The sequence below is a fragment of the Pan paniscus genome, chromosome 19 (assembly GCF_029289425.2).
Source record: "Pan paniscus chromosome 19, NHGRI_mPanPan1-v2.0_pri, whole genome shotgun sequence".
Classification (NCBI taxonomy): domain Eukaryota; kingdom Metazoa; phylum Chordata; class Mammalia; order Primates; family Hominidae; genus Pan; species Pan paniscus.
The window spans coordinates 33,079,806-33,098,068 of NC_073268.2; the positions used below are offsets into that span (position 1 = coordinate 33,079,806).

The window sequence follows — 18,263 nt, forward strand, 5'->3', positions numbered from 1 at the left end:
AAATAAAGAGCAGGCTGGGTGCGGTAGCACTTTGGGAGGCCTAGGAGGGCGGATCGCCTGAGGTCAGGAGTTCCAGACCAGCCTTGCCAACACAGTGAAACCCCGTCTCTACTAAAAATACAAAAAATTAGCTGGGTGTGGCGGTGCAAATGCCTGTAGTCCCAGCTACTTGGGAGGCAGAGGCAGGAGAATCGCTTGAACCAGGGAGGTAGAGGCTGCAGTGAGCCGAGATCACGCCACTACACTCCAGCCTGGGCAACAGAGCGAGACTCCGTCTCAAAAAAAAAAAAAAGATCAGCTGCCCTTCAAATGATTCCTGAGAGCAAGGGCAGGCCCTGAGGCCGCGTGAGCTTGGCAGGCCTATGAGTGCCACCTGCGCTGGGCTCAGGGCTCCAGCACCCAGTCATGGAGGTGGGAATCATGGAGGACCCATGTGAACGCCTCCAGACCGCCTGGGAGCCTCCCTCTGACCCTCCCCTTCTCTCCATCCTCAGGGTCCCCTCTCCTTGCCCCTGAACTGGGACAGAAGCCTCCCACCTCAGCCCCTTCTCCCCAACCCACGCTACTTCTAGGTGGGTTTGTCTAAAGGCAATAGAGCTGTGTGGCCCTCTGCTTAAACCTCTTCAACATTTTATCCCGAAACCTTTGGGATAAAATCAAGCCCTGCCACCTCCTGCCTCCAGCCTGCCTGGTCAGCCCCTCCACCCCTGCAGGTGGGCCTCTGCACAGGTAGGTCTCACCTTTGGCACACCTGTCCTTCCCTCCACCCTGGCAGACTCTGTTCCAAACTCAGCCCCGCCATCCATTTCTGAAGTCCCACTCCAGAAAGGCTTTCTCATCTCCCAGGCAGAGTGACTCTCCTGTCTTCATGCCTCAGCCACACCTGCACAAGCCCGCACCCTTCCCGCAGGTCTGACCAAGGTTTCCACGTCAGTCCCCCGCCCCCACCGCAGGGAAGGAATCCTATCTTACTCATCTGTATACCCTCTGGCCCCAAACATGACACAGAATCTGACCTCAAAAAATCTGTAAAAGAGTGGATCAGACAGCTGACTCAGAAAACCTAGAGTTGGTGGTAACAGTCATTTTAACAAACATATGTGACACTATGTCACGTGTCGTTTTGAGGGTTTAACATGCATTGCTAATATTATCCCCACTATACAGATGAGGAGACTGAGGCATAAAGAGGTTAAGTAACTTCTCAGAGTCACGCAGCAAGTAAGTTGCAGAGCTGGGTCTCAAACCAGATGCGCCTGACACTAGGGCCCAGCTCCCAGTCACTTCCCCAGGGCAGGGAGAGAACCTGAGAGATGGCCTGGCCTGATCTGAGGTGCAGTAGAAAAGTGGAAGTGGGGAAGGGGCAGGAGAGCAGGATGGGGCCAAGGCCAGCTGGGGCTGCAGGGCCTCTGACTGGGGAGGATCTGCAGTGCAGGCCGAGGAGGATGCAGGAACAGGAGTGTGTGGTCCAGGGGCTGGCGGGGCGGCCAACTGGAGACAAAGAAGACTCAGCCCCACACAGCCTGGGCCTGCAGAGGATTACCTATGAGTGCCTGGCAGGAAATCGGAGCAGTCAGAGAAATGCGCACCTCCTGGGGCCATGGAATCACCATTTGAACAGGAAGTGGCGCAGATGCATAATTCTGGGCACAGTTCGCTGGCAGCCTCCCTCCCTGCCCAGTGCTGGGATGCAGTGCCCATGAGAGGGCCCCTGGCCGCCCATCCTGCAGAGCCCAGACCTACTTCTGATCTGTGCATTTCCCAACCGAGACCACCCCAGGCTCAAAGTCCCCAGCCAGAGGAAGTCTCAAATTTCAGATTTCTCCAATGTTAGATTTCTGGAACTCAGATCAGGTCACTCTCTCCCTCCTCTGACCTTCTAAGAACATGAGACCCCCACAGCAGGAAGCTAAAAAGGCAGCTTTAGAACCTGACAGACCTGGGTTCTAATCCCAGCTCCACCAGTTACTCAAGACCCTGGACAAGTCACTTCACCTCATGGAGCCTCCTGGTTGCCGTGATGACGAAAGGGATTAAGAAATACAAAGGCAGGGCCGGGCGCGGTGGCTCATGCCTGTAACCCCAGCACTTTGGGAGGCCGAGACGGGTGGATCACAAGGTCAGGAGATCGAGATCATCCTGGCCAACATGGTGAAACCCCGTTTCTACTAAAAATACAAAAAATTAGCTGGGTGTGGTGGTGCACTCCTGTAGTCACAGCTACTTGGGAGGCTGAGGCAGGAGAATTGCTGGAACGTGGGAGGCAGAGGTTGCAGTGAGCCGAGATTGTGCCACTGCACTCCAGTCTGGGTGACAGAGAGAGACTCCATCTCAAAAAAAAAAAAAAAAAAAAGAAAGAAAGAAAGAAATACAAAGGCAGCCAGCAAGTTTTGGTGGGTCCTGGAGTCCTTGGGTCTCCATATCCTCTCTGTCCATGGAAAATCACCAGTGGCTGCAGAAGACTTTGGTCATTGCACAAGGGAGCCCCATGCCTGGGGTGTACTGGGCAGAGAAAGGGGTCAGAGGTGCAGTCCTAGGACTGAGGGCAGGGCAGTACCCATGTGGGTCATGGCTGGGCGGGGGTGCGGGGCGGTGAATAAATGATGCAATAGCCACCATGCTCAGTCATACTCATGTATCTCTATATATTCAATCTCCAACCATCACAACAGTGCCACAAATAGGGGTATGACCTCTATTTTACAGATAAGGAAACTGAGGTCCACCTATCATAATAAGCACCTTTAAAAATAATCTGGCCAGGCGCGGTGGCTCACGCCTGTAATCCCAGCACTTTGGGAGGCCAAGGCGGGCAGATCACAAGGTCAGGAGATCGAGACCATCCTGGCTAACACGGTGAAACCCGTCTCTACTAAAAATACAAAAAAAAAAAAAATTAGCCGGGAGTGATGGTGGGCGCCTGTAGTCCCAGCTACTTGGGAGGCTGAGGCAGGAGAATGGCATGAACCTGGGAGGCAGAGCTTGCAGTGAGTCGAGATTGCGCCACTGCACGCCAGCCTGGGCGACAAAGCAAGACTCCGTCTCAAAAATAAATAAATAAATAAATAAATAAAAATAAATAAAATAATCTGAGCCTTCACATTTTTCAGCAAGGTCCCAGCTCTTGCCAGACCCAATGGCCTGTGTGGGAAGTGAGAAATCATAAAAAAGAGTTGATTCCATAGAGGGCAGGAATCACTGCACTGAGGTGTTGCTGCTCATCCAAAACTCATCTGAGCTACTCAGACCCTCCCAGCTCCTGAGCCCTCCTGAAAGTCACCATCTGGTCCCTGTTCCAGCCTGAGTTCTCAGTCTCCCTGCCCTTCCTGTCCTTTCACCACATGGAGACACTTGTCACTCCTGAAAATACCAGTCCCCAACCCTGGGTCTGTGCTTAGGACTTTTGCATGACTGATACTCAGGAAGTGGTAGATGGTGGATGGATGGATGGATGGATGGATGGATGGATGGATGTATGGACAGATGGGGAGGCTACGGAAGTGGGTAGAAGGGTGGATAAACAGATGGGTGGACTAAGGGGTGCGTGGCTAATGAATGGATGGGTGGATGGACTGTTGGATGGGCGGTTCACTGGACGGATGGATCAGGAGGTACATGGTTGGGTATATATGGATGGAAGGGATGATGGATGGGTAGATGGATGGGTAAGTGGATGCTTAGGTGAACCGGCAGGCAGATGGTTGGATGAATGGGTGGAGGAAGTGTGAGCAGATGGAACTCTAGGAGATAGATTTCAGCTCGTTATATGAACAAGAACTCAGCCAGAGCCCTGCCAGGTGAGAATGGGCTTGCCTTGGGAGGCAGCGCGTCCCTGTCTCTTGGCTACTGAGTGATGCAGGCACTGAATGGGAGTCTCACTGAATGACCTCTACTCCCCTTCTGGTTTTTGTTTTGGTTCAAATCGATCCTCTGTCTATCCTGTCCAGGTGCTAGCCTTAGACTGGGATCTTCCTGGGGACAGTGCCCACTGCAGGCCCATGTGTCATCAGCAAACACTTTGGAGGAAGCTGGCAATCTTCTCCGGGTTTTGCGCCTGTAAGCCCTGAGCCACAGCAACTGCAGTGTGTGTTGGACTCAAGGCCTTGGTCTCCAGGGAAGCCAGAGGTCCTTACAGCTGGAATCTGGGCTACGGCTGTATGGAGCCTGCTCCCCGTCTTGGGTCATGGGTTGTTATAGAAACCTATAAGGATTCTGGGCTACTCTGCTCATCCTGCCCTCAAGGGCACAGAAGCTATGGACAATGGGTCCTCAGCAGTGACCTCAGGGGTGACAGGTTGCAGGGAATTGGTGACCCTAAGCTATGGCCCCTGGGGGAGTCTCCAAGAATCTGAAGATGCTGGGGCAAGCCTGGCATTTTTTTTTTTTTTTTTTTAATTAGACGGAGTCTCGCTGTGTCGCCCAGGCTGGAGTGCAGTGGCGTGATCTTGCAAGCTCCACCTCCCGGGTTCACGCCATTCTCCCACCTCAGCCTCCCGAGTAACTGGGACTACAGTCGCCCACCACCATGCCCAGCTAATTTTGTTTTTGTATCTTTAGTAGAGACGGGGTTTCACCGTGTTAGCCAGGATGGGCTCGGTCTCCTGACCTCGTGATCTGCCTGCCTTGGCCTCCCAGAGTGCTGGGATTACAGGCATGAGCCACCGCTCCCGGCCAAGCCTCACTTTTAAAGGGGGCCAGACCACACCTAGGTCAGCTTCTGTAAACTCCTTTGTTGTGGGCAATGAGATGAGACCCCAGGGCCAGGGTAGAAGGAAAGGGAGAAAGAGCCCAGGATGTGCCAGGCGGCGGGGGCTGAAGCGTGGTCCCCAGACCTGTCCATCGCCACTGGCTCCACAGCTGCACTCAGGTCTCAGGCCAACGTGGAGCTCCCGAGTCCTCACCCAGCCCTCTTCCTCTCTGCCTCCCCACCCAGCAACGGCAGCCTGTCTCCAAAGTCTCCTCTTGCTCACTCCCACTGCCAATTGGCTCCATTTTCAAGATCCAGCCACTGCTCCACGGCTTCTCCTCTGCTCCTGGCCCCCAGCGCCCATCACCTGGGTGAAGAACTAGCCTTGGTGCTGGTCTCCCTGCCTCTCCCCGGCCCCTTCTGCCTCTCCGAGGAGCCACACAGCAGCCAGGGTGGTCCCCATTAAACCTAAGTCTGATCCTGTATCTCCTCCTCCGCTCAGAACCCTTTGGGGACTTCCATCTCATTCCAAGAAAGCCAAAGCCCCTGCAGGGAAGGCCACAGGAACTGGCCCCACCCTTGTCTTCGGGCTCACTGTGCCTCTAAGCCCCTGGGCAGGCTCCTGCCTCTGCCTGGACCACGTTTCCAAGACATATGCAAGGTGCAGCCCCCATTTCATTCTGGGCTCCACCTCAATAGCCATCTATGACATTGTTCTAAGTACACTGGCTTTTGTTTCGGCACTAATGTTTCTTTCTGCCACTTACCCGCACCTGACAGTTGTTTCTATTCCTTTGCCTCTTTTCTGTGACCCCCATCAGAATGCGAGCCCAGGTCCCTGTTGTTTCCTGTTTCCCAGTGCCCAGGGCAGGGTTGGCACACAGTAGGTACCCAAGATGTTAATGGAATAAAATGGCTTTTTTTTTTTTTTTTGAGATGGAATCTCACTCTGTCGCCTAGGCTGGAGTGCAGTGGCGTAATCTCGGCTCACTGCAACCTCCTCCTCCTGGGTTTAAGCGATTCTTCTGCCTCAGCCTCCCGAGTAGCTGAGATAACAGGCATGCATCATCACGCCTGGCTAATTCTTGTATTTTTAATAGAGACGAGTTTCACCATGTTGGCCAGGGTGGTCTTGAACTCCTGACCTCAAGTGATCCGCCTGCCTCAGCCTCCCAAAGTGCTAGGATTACAGGCTTGAGCCACTGCGCTGGGCCTAGGAATAAAAATTTTTTATTTGTATTTATGTATTTATTTTTATTTTTTGAGACTGAGTCTCGCTCTGTCATCCAGGCTGGGGTGCAGTGGTGCAATCTCAGCTCACTGCAACCTCCGCCTCCCGGGTTTAAGCAATTCTCCTATCTCAGCCTCCCAAGTAGCTGGGACTACAGGCACATGCCACCACGCCCGGCTAATTTTTGTATTTTTAGTAGAGACAGGGTTTCACCATGTTGGCCAGGCTGGTCTCGAACTCCTGACCTCAAGCAATCTACCCGCCTCGGCCTCCCAAAGTGCTGGGATTACAGGGTTGAGCCACCACACCTGGCCTAGAGTAAAAAATTTTTAAATCTGGACCCGTGTTAAGGGTAAATGTAAGGGATACTTCCATAAAATCAACTCTATAAAAATTTCAGCGCATTTACCCAATAACTTGGGGCTAGGAGGACAGCAGTGACTTGGGCAAGCCATATGCCATTTCCAGGCCAGCGGGCATTTCCCCTCCATCCCGCCCAGGTTGGTGTGACTCAGCTCTAAGAGTCTATCTCAGCCAGCTGTCAGGTTCCCCTTCTGCACCGTTCCTGGTGGCACTGCTCAGGGCTGGGGTGGGGATGACTGCTCAGTGGGCCAAAGGGGTGCTGCAACAGGAAGGGAAGGAGCCCTCCGCCCTACACTCCAGGGCTGAGGCAGAACCCCCTCCACCATGTGGACCTGTGAACACCCCTATTCCTGCCGGCAGAAGGTTGACCAGGCCGGGGCACCATTGTCCAGGAGCCTGCTGCCCACCCTAGCAATGCACTGCCCTCCAAGGCAGTGTTGCCCAGTGCCGAACTTCTCAGGCAGTGGAGGCCCTGCTGAAGGAAAAAGGGGTGGCTTTGTAGCCATCGCCCCCGTTCCCAGGTTCCTGGGCTCCCTACTCCCCGCCCACCAGCCCAGGCAGCACACAGGAATCTCCTGGCCCAGCCTCTCCTCCCTCTGTCCGGTCCTTTCTTCTTCTTTTCCTCTTTGGTTTTCTTCCCGGTGCTAGGGAAGGCTCCTAAGCCTCAGAGCCAGGGCCAGGTCTGAAAGCCACGCTGCCTGTCCAGCCTCGTGACCCACCTGTACAAGGGGGAACGTCACACTTCATGGGCTGGACGCCCCTAAGGGAAGCTTGTGGATGGTTCAAGGTTCTCTACCCACTGATATCCCTCGGAGGGCACGTCTTGCTGATGGGAAGGGCTGATTCTTCCCCCTACTCAGGTCTATATGTCCCCCATTCAGGTCTCACCAATGGAGGCAGGGATCACACCCCCCACTCCGCATAGCACGGTCTCTCAACGCTGGCACTTCCTCCTTCTCTAGAACTCCAGTGTCTTGGGAATGATGCTGGAACTCAGCAAGGTTTTGCCAAATGGATTCAGGCTTCGTCAAGAGTGTCTGACAGGCCAGCTGTGGTGGCTCACGCCTGTAATCCCAGCACCTTGGGAGGCTCAGGCAGTGGATCACCAGAGGTCAGGAGTTAAAAGACCAGACTGGCCAACATGGCAAAACCCTGTCTCTACTAAAAATACAAAAAATTAGCCGGGCGTGGTGGCACATGGCTGTAATCCCAGCTACTCGGGAGGCTGAGGTGAGAGAATCGCTTGAACCCCGTAGTTGGAGGTTGCAACGAGCCACTGCACTCCAGCCTGGGTGACAGAGTGAGACTCCGTCTCAAAAAAAAAAAGTGTCTGACAAAAAATTAGCTGAGCATGGTGGCATATACTTGCAGTGCCAGCTACTTGGGAGGCTGGGGCAGGAGGATGGTTTGAGCCCAAGAGCTCGAGGCTGCAGTGAGCCATGATGCACCCCTGAACTCCAGCCTGAGCTACAAAGCGAGAGCCTGTTTCAATTAAAAAAAAAAAAAAGGCAGGGGTGTGTCTGATAAGATGGATGAGTCCCAGCAGACTTTCTGCATCTGGCCTCCTCCCAGCACAGCCAAACTGGTGGGCACAAGAGGCAGAGGGTGCCCCAGCTAGGACTCGTCCTCCCGCCTCAATGCAGAGTGTGGTGCCACATGCCCATCCCCAGGCCCCAAGGGACCCCAGCCTTGGCCCCACTTCCATGATGACCTCCAACCTCAGGAGCACAGTTTCCCAGAAGCATAGGAAAGAGAACGTCTCTCTGGGCTCACTCTTGTCCTGCTTCCACCTCAGGTCCCAGGCACTCCTACCTTTTCTGCCAGGCTCAGGGCACCTGGGCCTTCCTTCTGATGTGCCAGCCTTGTCACTCTGCATGGTAGCCTCATTAGGGTGGGGTACATAGAGGTTGCCTGGTCTCAAAAGAGCACCTTTAACTATCACCTTTTGGGAGTAGCTCGTTGGGACTTTGCCGGCCTTCCAGGCCGCTGTCAATTCTGCACCCCCCGCCACTGCCCAAGTTAGGATGCTCTTCCTCTCTTACCATGTGCCACAGTCCCGAGGAGGCCTCCTGCCTCCAATCCTGCTCCCAATCCCCTGTTCTCTCATACACATCCACTCTTGGCTGCCTAGGTCTCACTGCCTACAGGGAACCACTGATCTGGCCCTACCTTCCCCTTCACCCCTTCCTCCAGCCACGGCTGTGGGGATACAGTTGTTTCTTCCCTGTTATCCAATTGCTACTCCTGAGCAGAGGGGCTTTAGTTCCAGGTGCTCCTGTTCCTGGAAGCCACGTATCTCAAAAGACATCGATCCCAGCCCCAGGGCTGGCTCCTGGCCGGTCTCAGCCCATCCTAGCACCCCAACCCCTTTGCCATTTCAAAGACCCAGGCTTAACCCAAGTGGCACTAGCAATTCCCCCATAGCAGGCATTAGCTCAGAGGGGACCTGAGGACTCAGGGAGCCCAGTGGGGACCATCATTTCATTTCCAAGCAGGCAGGACAGGCCCACTGTCCAGAGGAGATGGTGCTGTGTTAATGCATGGGAGAGGCCTACTTGGTGATTCTTATTTCTATTTTTCTAGCAAGAAGGACGGTCTTCAAACTGGAAAGGGAAGAGGACCATGTCACAGGGAAGTGTGGTCCAGGACATCTCTGGCTGCTTTCAATGTCTGCCATTCTGACTGCCGAGGGGACGTAAGAGGGGCAGGAACACCACAGCTGGTTAAGGAGGGTGAGTTGAGCACACAGAGGCCGGTGCCAGATCTTGACCTCAATTCCTAGCAAATCTCCAGCCTAGAACAGCCTCTCAAAAATGCTTGCAAGTGTTTAGAAAATAATAATAATGACAAGGAGAGCACCAGCAATTCTGATATTATGCCTACTCTGTGCAGATACTGGACTAAGCCCTTTGTATGTATTAACTCACTCAAACCCCACAATAACCCTATAGAATGGGGACTCTGATCAGCCCCATTTGATAGATGAGTAAATAGAGGCCTAAAGAGGTTAGGGAGACAATGCAATACATCAGAAGGCAACGCAGGGTCAGGGTGTTGAGCCATCATGTTACATACTTATCAGAGTCCTACTCCCTGGCATTGTAGACTTTCAGGATCAGGGCAGTGGTGTGCCCCCATCCCTCAAAAATCTGCATTTCTTTCTTTTCTTTTCTTTTCTCTTTTTTTTTTTTTTTGTGGCAGGGTCTCACTCTGTCACCCAGGCTAGAGTGCAGCGATGTAATCTCAGCTCACTGCAACCTCCGCCTCCCAGGTTGAAACGATTCTCCTGCCTCAGTCTCCCAACTAGCTGGGATTACAGGTGCACGCCACTACACCGGGCTAATTTTTGTATTTTTTGTAGAGATGGGGGTCTCACCATGTTACCCAGGCTGGTCTCGAACTCCTGAGCTCCAGTGATCCTCCCACCTCAGCCTCCCAAAGTGTTAGGATTACCGGCATGAGCCACCACACCCGGCCCATTGTCTCCTCTTTTCTGCTGTGATACCTAGGTCAACAAAGTCGGGAACTATCAGGGACTAACCTAATCCATAAATAACATTATTAAGTAACGTTCATACTTGATCCAGACTTCCTTAGTTTTTACCTAATGTCCTCTTCTTGATTCTAGGGTCCCATCCAGGACACCACACTGCATTTAGTCAGCTGCCTCCTTAGTCTCCACTTGGCTCTGACAGTGTCTCAAAATTTCCTTATTTTGGATGACCTTGACAATTTTGAGAGGTCCTAATCAGGCATTTTGTAGAATGCCTCTCGGTTGGGATTTGTCTGGCATTTTTCTCAGGACTAGACTGGGATTACTGGTTTGGGAGGAAGACCACAGAGGAAAAGTTCTAGTCTCACCACATCACACCAAGGGTGTGTGCCATCATCACAACCTGTCACTATCCATGTTGTCCTTGATCACCTTCTGAGACAGTGTTTGTTGGGTTTCTCCACTATACAGTTGCTGTTCCCCCCACTTTCCAAACTCTACCCTTTATAAGGAAGCCACTACGCACATCTCATGCTTACACGGTGGGACGTTATGCTTCACTTCCTCAATGAGGCAATTATCAACATATGTTATTCAGATTTCTTCTATACGAGAGATTTTCCTATTTATTTATTATCATCTGTTCAATAATTTATACATATATATATTTCATTATGGCCTTATGGATATTTATTTCATACTTTACGACCTAGTATATTTTGGTTTTTGCAAAGCATTTGATCCTGGTATCCCTGGTATTCTGGGGGTAGGTGGTAAACTGTGGACAATCAGCTCTAAGTTCACTGAACTATATATCTAATGAATGATCATTATCCATCCCAGAGCACAAGTGGCTGGGAAATCAATGTCACTGCCTGACTTTAAAACAAATAAAATAGAAACAGAGTACACTGCATTTCGTAAGGGAGCCCCCCCACCGCCACCCCACCGCTGGAAAACAACACTCCGATTTTGTAATGCATCAGGGGATAAGATGGGTAGTGAGTAGAGATGCAAAATATATTTCCACGGGTCTCGGTCAATACAGTATAAGTCGAAAACCACCCCTACAAGTGCCTCGGGGCCCTGTCCATGGTCCTGCCCTGCAATGTTTAACCAGCCTTGTGGATTCAGACACACCAAGCACTGCTTCTTCAGCCCGCAGGCAGCAGCACAGCTGAGAGTGATAGAGGTAGGATGCTAGATTCTCTTTCTTGACAGATACAATGTGATGAAATGAACAAGACGAAATTAAATGGGAATAAGGGCCAAGAAACAGGCTTAGATTCCAGAAATTACTGACAGACAACAGGCCCGAATGCTTCCACAAGCCAGGATTGTTAAAAGAAAAAAGAAAAGAAAAGAAAAGAAAAAGGAATTGTGTTACAGTAAGAGAGACTAAAAGGTGACAACAACCACATACACTGCACAGTCCTGGAGAGGAAACAGCAAAAATGGACATTTTGGGGTCAAATAGGGAAATCTGAAAAAGGTCTGCATATTAGACCAGATGAAAATTTATTGAAGCAGAAAAGTCATGATCATTTACCGGCAAAAAAAATCAGGTTACAAAACAGTATGCGCAGTATGATCTCATTTTCTGGAGAAAATTGACATATAAGCATGGAAACAGCTCTGGAAAGGTCTGACAGAAGTGTCATTGAGGCGCTGCCTGAGAGATAGGACACAATACTTTTTATTTTGCTTGTCCCTATTTCCAGTTTTCTGCAATGCATATCCACCGCTTCTGTAGTAATCTCAGAGTATGCTTTTAAAAGAAAAAAATCACTGACCCTCCCCGAAGGGTGGAGAATCCCTGGCTTGGCAGAGGTTTCTAAAACAGATCCCTGGAGGTTTCGGTGGCCAGAAACTTAATATGAGCAGAGTGCAGTGCCCCATTCAGAGGCAGCCCCACCCTAAGCTGTGTGCATATGTGTGAGGTCTTGGGGCTAATATAGTCCTGGTGGGGGCGGGGGGGTGGGGGCGGTCTGCTTGTCCAGCCCTTTCATGTTATTGCTAGGAAAACTGAATCGCAGAATTAGTCGATGGCAGCTCCAAGGCCAGAAGCCAGAGGTCTGGCTACTGGGTCACATGGAAATGGCCTAGGGCTTCAGGAACTGGGGTATTTGGCCTGGAGAAGGGAAAATGGGAGTATGGAGCTGGGAAGGAGAGAAGGGGCAGGAGTGCTATTTTCAAATATTTAAAGGCTCCCCCAAAGAAGAGAGACCTATGTGAGTCCCTGTGCAGAACGGTGATGACTAAGTGACAAGCAGGTCTGTCTCTAGAGTGTATGAGGGAGAAGGTTCTAATGGCAGGAACTGTCCAGCTGGGGGAGAAGTGGGTGAGGCTTGCTGGGCACGTGGCTGAGGCCGGTGGCCCCTGCCAGAGGTTGTTGGGAGGCCCTTCCCACCACTGAGGCTCTGGGTTCGGGGACTCCAGGTTTCAGCCAGAGCTGGTGGCTTCTTTACCCGACCTGCAGTCTGTGTTCTGAGAGGAAGGAGCGCGACTATCCCCATGCCAGGAGTCTGCTCAGCCTGCCCCAGATGGGAGCCACTGGAAAAACGGAAGGGCTTGGCTGGCCTTTGGGGAAGAAGGGTCATGGTGGCAGCAGGCACTGTCCCTCAGCAAAGCCCCGCAGAGGGCAGTCTGGGCTCTCACAGGCACTGCAGTGGTGTTTCCTGTGGTGGGTACCTGAGTTCTCAAGCCCTGAAGCTGCCTCACTCTCTTCTGCCCACAGCTCTCAGCGACTCACAGGTCCCGGCCCATGCCCAGGTGCGGGTGGAGAGATGATTCTCAATCGCCTCCCACTCTCTGGTGACGCAGAGGCACGGGCCCAACCTGGCCATCACCCAGCTTCTCCCATGTTCTGAAATGCCTGGTCCGACCTGTTCTGGGAACACAATGCCAGCCAGTGCCCATTTGAGGCCCATGGCCCCAGGCCCCCCATGCAGGGCCTGAGGCCTTAGATGGCCTTGGAAACCCACTTCTCAGGGCTTTTGGCTCCAGGGGAAACCCCTGACCATTTCAGCCAGGTGGGTGTCTTGTCCTCCCCTTGAGACACAGTCCCCAGTCCCCATGCCGGTGGCACCAGAGGACACTGGTGTAGTGTGCGTTTAGTGATATGACTCCGTCCACCCTACTGGCGGCACCGACCCTCCGCTTCCAGCCCTGTTAACAATCTACGTAAGTCCTGCTTTCCCCAAATAGATGCGGCCCCGCCACATGAAAGCCCTCTGCTCAGCCACCACTCCCCGAGCCTGGCTTTGCCTGGCCTGCCGCAACCAACACAGCCAGCTGCCAGCCTGGCTGCCCAGCAGAGCCTGAATGAGAGGTCACCCGACACTGGCCCGGGAGTACACGGTGGCCCCAGCAGACACCTCCTTCCGTGTCTGGGCAGGGTGTGTGCAGCCGAGGAGCCAAGGCTGCAGAGCACCCCTACCGGTCCCTTTCACCCCCTAGCCCGGCCCAGCAGGACGTACACAGACCCTTGCATCTTGGTCTCCGCAGCGCCGGGTGGGGTGGGGAGCCTAGGGCCGGATTCTGGCAGCTCTCTCCCCCAGACAAGGGTGGATGTGCAGACCGCTCAGAAGGACCCGCATGGCCGAGGAAGGAAGGTGGGCGCAGAAGCCACCCTAGGCGTGACGCGTGACGCTCGGGGCACGGGCGCCGGGGGGCGGAAAGCGAGGGCCCGGCTGGGCCAGGGATACCCGGGGGGGCCGAGGTCCTGGGCTCCGGCGGAGGGAGGGGATTGGGAGGAAGGCCACCGCCTCGGGCCACGCGGGTGACCCGGCGGGGGAGCTGGGGGAGGGGCGGCGGGGCTGGGCTGGGGTCCCCGGGCCGGGACTGGGGTCGGGCCAGCTTACCTCCTCGCCCTGGCCGAAGCGCAGTCCGAGCGCCGCGACGCGCTCCACGCGCAGGAAGCCGTCGGGGTCGCGGCCGCACACCTCGAACACCTCGCGCAGGCGGCGCACGGAGCGCAGCAGAGCCGCGGGGGCGCCCGACCAGCCCGCGCCGCCCGCCATCCGGGCCGGCCCGCAGCTCAGCCCGGACCCCTCGCCCGCCGCGCCCGCCGCCTGCCCGCCGCCGCCATCGCCGCGCGCCCTCCGGGGCCGCCCGTCTGGGTCTGCGCCGCGCAGCCTCCGCCCGGTGGCGGCCGCGGCCGATCCGTGTCAGCAGCGGCGCCGCAGCCCCAGCCGCTCCGGAGGGGAAGGGAGGGGAGGGGAGGGAAGGAGAAGAGTGGGGAGGGGAAGGAGGAGGGGCAATAGGGGGCGGGGAGGGGAGGGGCGGGGGCCGCGGCGAAAATGGGAGGGAGAGGGGGAGGCGGCGGCGGCGGCGGCTGCGGGGACGCTGCAGACAAAAGGAGCCGCGTCCTCCCGAGTGGGGCGGCCCACGCGGGGCCGGCAGGCGCAGCGAACTGCCAACGGCCGCGTCCTCCGCGACCTCAGTTTCCCTCCGCGTCCCCAGTTTCCCTCCGCGTCCCCGAGCCCACCCCTTCCTCTGGACACCCGGAGCCACCCAAAGGCCCTGCCCTGCCGGAGGATTCCGCGGGGTCGCGCCCCTTTCCGCTGCCCGTGCCCGCTGCCGCGCCTGGCGTCTCCCGAGCGCTCAGGATGTCCTGGGGGCCTCCTGCATTGGCGCGTTCCGTGACTGCATTCATCCCGGAGGAAGCTGAGGCCCAAAGAGGTCGGACTCACTCTAGGCCACACAGCTGGCAAGAGGCAGGGCCGGGATTCGCTGCCATCTCTGGAGGGCTCTGGACTCCGCTCTTCACCTCGGCGCTGCGGTCTCCCGGCGCTCTCCTGCAAGACAGCACTTGTGGGGCCATCGGGCGGGGGAGGGCACAGAGAGGAGGAGCAGGCAACTGAACCCCAGCCTGGACCCGGGACCCTGCGACGGGGAGATGAGGAGAAAACCAGGATGAGGCCGGAGGGAGGAAAAGCGAGGCGCTTCCAGAGGCCTGCCTGTTCAGGGCCCAAGGCTGCCCCACGCCTGGAAGAGGCTTCCTCCCTTTCCCCGGGTTCCCACCATCACACCTCCCTGGCAGCCCGCATGCCCCAAGCTCAGAGAATCCAGGACAGAATCTCTGTCCCGCTGGCCGCAGGCTTTAGGTCAGGACCGTGGCCTCCTCCCATTAGTGCTCAGCGGAGCCTCCACCCCAGCTTGTGCTAACTTCCCAGCCCAGCCTCGGGGCCCTGCAGGACCCGGCCGGGCTCTTCTCTCCACCTTCTTGCTCGGCACATCAGGTCTTTGTGGCAACGACTGGCCCCAACCCAAAAAAAGGCCTTGGCTGAGTCTACTCCCACCTATGCTGTCATGCTCAGCACAGAGGTTTCCTCCTCCGGGAAGGCTTCTCTGATGGCACGCCATCTTGTCTTCTATTCTGAGTTCTAAGCCCTTCTTCCAGGTGCCCAGTTAGTTATTAATTCTCTAGTGGGATGCCCATTTCCCCTACCATGCTGGGAAGTCCTCCAGGGCAAGATATGTCTTAATTACCTTCAAGTCCCTGATCTCCAGGCAAGAGTGGGCCCAGAGGAAGCCCCACCCAGAGGGGATGGGCCCGCCCATTATGTGAGGAGCCGGGAGCAACGTAGTGGCGAGCAACGTAGTGGCGCAGACAGGGAGTACGGGGTGAACTGCATGGCCTCCCCTAGCTGGGCCTCGGTTTGTACCTCTGTGGTCTTCCTGCTCAACCCTGAATATATCCTGCGCAGGGACTGCCATTTGCCTTCTGACAGTGGGCGGGGACCTATTCTTTCCAGCCCCGCTCCTGGGATGAACCTGGCTTTTAGCTACTCTCCTTTGACCCTTCAGTTCGTCTGAGAGCCACGAAAGGCAACACCTCTTGGGAAGAGAGACCTGTGGTTCTGAGGATTGAGGAGTCCGAAATGTGAGAAAGCGGGAAAGGGGAGGCCGTGGGAGTGGAGTAGGGGTATTCGGCTGAGTAGGAGCGTCTCTGCTAGCTGGATGCCGCTCAGCAGGATACTAACATATTTTAGCCGGTTTCCTCGCCTGTACCGTGAGGATTATAGTACCTTCCTTTTAGAGCAACTGAAGATGAGAGCGAATCTAAGCAATGCTGCTTTCCCCCGACCTACCCTGCAAAATGGAGGTGGAAGTGGAGAATAAGGACAAACAGCTGGCAGGGAGAGACTGGCTGCTGGAGATCCAGCCAGCCCCCTGGCAAGGAGGTAGGGAGTGGAAGCTGGGGGCTGCTGCCTGCCCCTGGTACCCCGATATTAGTTCGTCCAAGGTCAGCTCGTGCCATTTTCTCTCACCCAAGGGGCTCAGCACAGAAAGGAGATGGCCAGGAGCTGGGGCTGCCCCCTGGTGGGGGCTGCAGAAATGGCTCTCCGCGTTCAGCCTGGCATTGAATGCCCCCTAACTGGGGACAGGGGAGCTGGAAGACTCACCCACTTCAGCTGGCAGAGGCGGGGACCTCAGACCTGAGCACGAACAAATCCCAAGTGAACCAAGACAGAATCCCGCAACCAGATTAGCCAGTTCTTGTCAAAGACAGGATCATCACAAATTCAAAAATCCCCCAGGAGAGCTTTCCCTGACCGGACTCTCCTTGCCCAGGTCTCTGCAGTTTTGTCTCTGGTGGGCGATGGTTTGAAGGACACCTGCCTCCGCCACCAGTGGCACTGGGTCTCTTGCTCACCGCTGTGCTGCTGGGGCCAGCAAAGCACGTCACAGGCATTCTTTCTGGGGTTGTCACGTTTTTGTTGAGCACCTACGTTGTGTTGGGTATGCTAGGGAGACAGTGAAAGGGGTGCAGCCACTTGCTGAACTTGATGGGGGCAGTCATGGCCCAGTGTGATCTACACTGAGGTGCCAGGCTCTAGGAGCCCAAGAGGGCCTGCAGAAATGGCTGAGTGCCTACCCAAAGGTCCCTCAGAGATGGTGCAATTTATGGAGTCCTTGGGTCCTTGGAAGTGGACCTGGGACCACTAGGGCTCCCAAAACCCTGATCCAAGAGCTCAGAGTGCAGCCCCGAGCAGAAGCAGCAAGAGAATACCCATGTCAGGGCCGGCTGCAGGGTGAAGGGGGTTGCTCCAGGAAAGCAAGAGGTCCCCATGGATAGAGCGGGAAGGCGCGGAGCCTCCTTTCTGTCCTCCGCTTCCTCCAGGTGACCTCTGATTCTCCAGGGGATTTCCAACAGCTGCAGCAGCCTGGGCAGGCTGGAAATATACTGGGAAATATACATGGAAGGGACAGTTGGGACTCTGGCCCCTTCTCTAGGAAGAAACAAGTTTGATCAGGTCCCTCCCCTGCTGAAAACTCAATGGCCACCATTGCCTGAGCTGGCATTGTGCAGTGTCTTCATACTCTCCTGCCTCTCCTTAACCCTAGTCTGGGAGCATCCAGGCTCCCTCCTGCCTCCCTTTGCTTAGTGGGTGGGAGGCCTCAATCCTACCCCCACCCAATTCCACTTTCTCTAATTCCTGTCCTTGTGTTGTGGAAGTGGCACTTCCTACTGGAAGCCTTTCATGACCACCCCGCTCCTTGCCCACCTTGACCACCTCTCCCATGTGCTCCTGCAGAGAAGTGAAAAGTACAGACTGCAGCCCACTTACAGGTGTGGATAAGGCTGTGGTGAGAGTCAGTAAGTTAATACATACATTGTAAGTGTCAGAACAGTGCTGCTGGTTAGTGACAGCTATTGTCCTTGTGACTATCCTTACCATCTTACTCCTATTGTCTATCACCGGATTATCTGGGAAACTGTATGAAAGGTCACAGGAGTGACCATGAGGTCCCTGGGAGCAGGGACTGTGTCTATTTCTCTCCTGATTTCTGTAGCTCCTAAATAATGCCCATACACACATAGTTAGGGTCTGTGTAGGAATAAATTAAGGAATGGACAAATATGGTGTGGTGGGCTGAAAAATGCCCCCTTAAATGATATCTATATTCCAATCCCTGTACATCAGTGGTCCCCAACCTTTTTTGGCACCAGGGACTGGTTTCATACAAGTCGGGGGAAGAGGGTCTTGGGATGAAACTGTTCCAACTTAGATCATCAGGCTTCAGATTCTCATAAGGGGTGCGCAACCTAGATCCCCCTCCTGCGCCATTCACAATAGGGTTCCCGCTTCTATGAGAATCTAATGCCACTGATCTGACGGAAGGTGGAGCTCAGGCGGTAATGCCCACTCACCCGGCGCTCACCTCCTGCTGTGGTTCCTAACAGGCCATGAACTGGTAATGGTCTGCAGTCTGGGCGTTGGGACCCCTGCTGTAAATGTTACCTCATTAGAAAAAGGGCCTTTGCAGATGTAATTAAGGATCTGGAGGCTGGGCGTGGTGGCTCACGCCTGTAATCCTAGCACTTTGGGAGGCTGAGGCAGGCAGATTGCTTCAGTCCAGTAATTCAAGACCAGCCTAGGCAATGTGATGAAATCCTGTCTCTACTAAAAAATACAAAAATTAGTTGGGTATCGTGGCATGTATCTGTAGTCTCAACTACTCAGGAGGCTGAGGCAGGA

The 18,263-nt window shown here is 54.8% G+C and overlaps 1 protein-coding gene across 2 annotated transcripts in view; it reads right to left on the bottom strand.

The window, feature by feature from the left end:
• RAB11FIP4 (RAB11 family interacting protein 4) overlaps positions 1-14,663 on the bottom strand; it is a 146,588-nt gene extending 131,925 nt beyond the window's left edge. The window contains exon 1 of one of the 2 annotated variants that reach the window (XM_055101330.3): positions 14,469-14,663. Coding sequence is in view for 1 of the 2 variants with exons in the window: in XM_014342083.6 (XP_014197569.2) it covers positions 13,638-13,796 (159 nt within the window). In the remaining variant the exon portion in view is untranslated. Of the gene's footprint in view, positions 1-13,637; positions 13,975-14,468 lie in introns of those variants that run through there. The other variant, XM_014342083.6, reaches the window with a different exon arrangement.
• Positions 14,664-18,263: the final 3,600 nt, after the last annotated feature.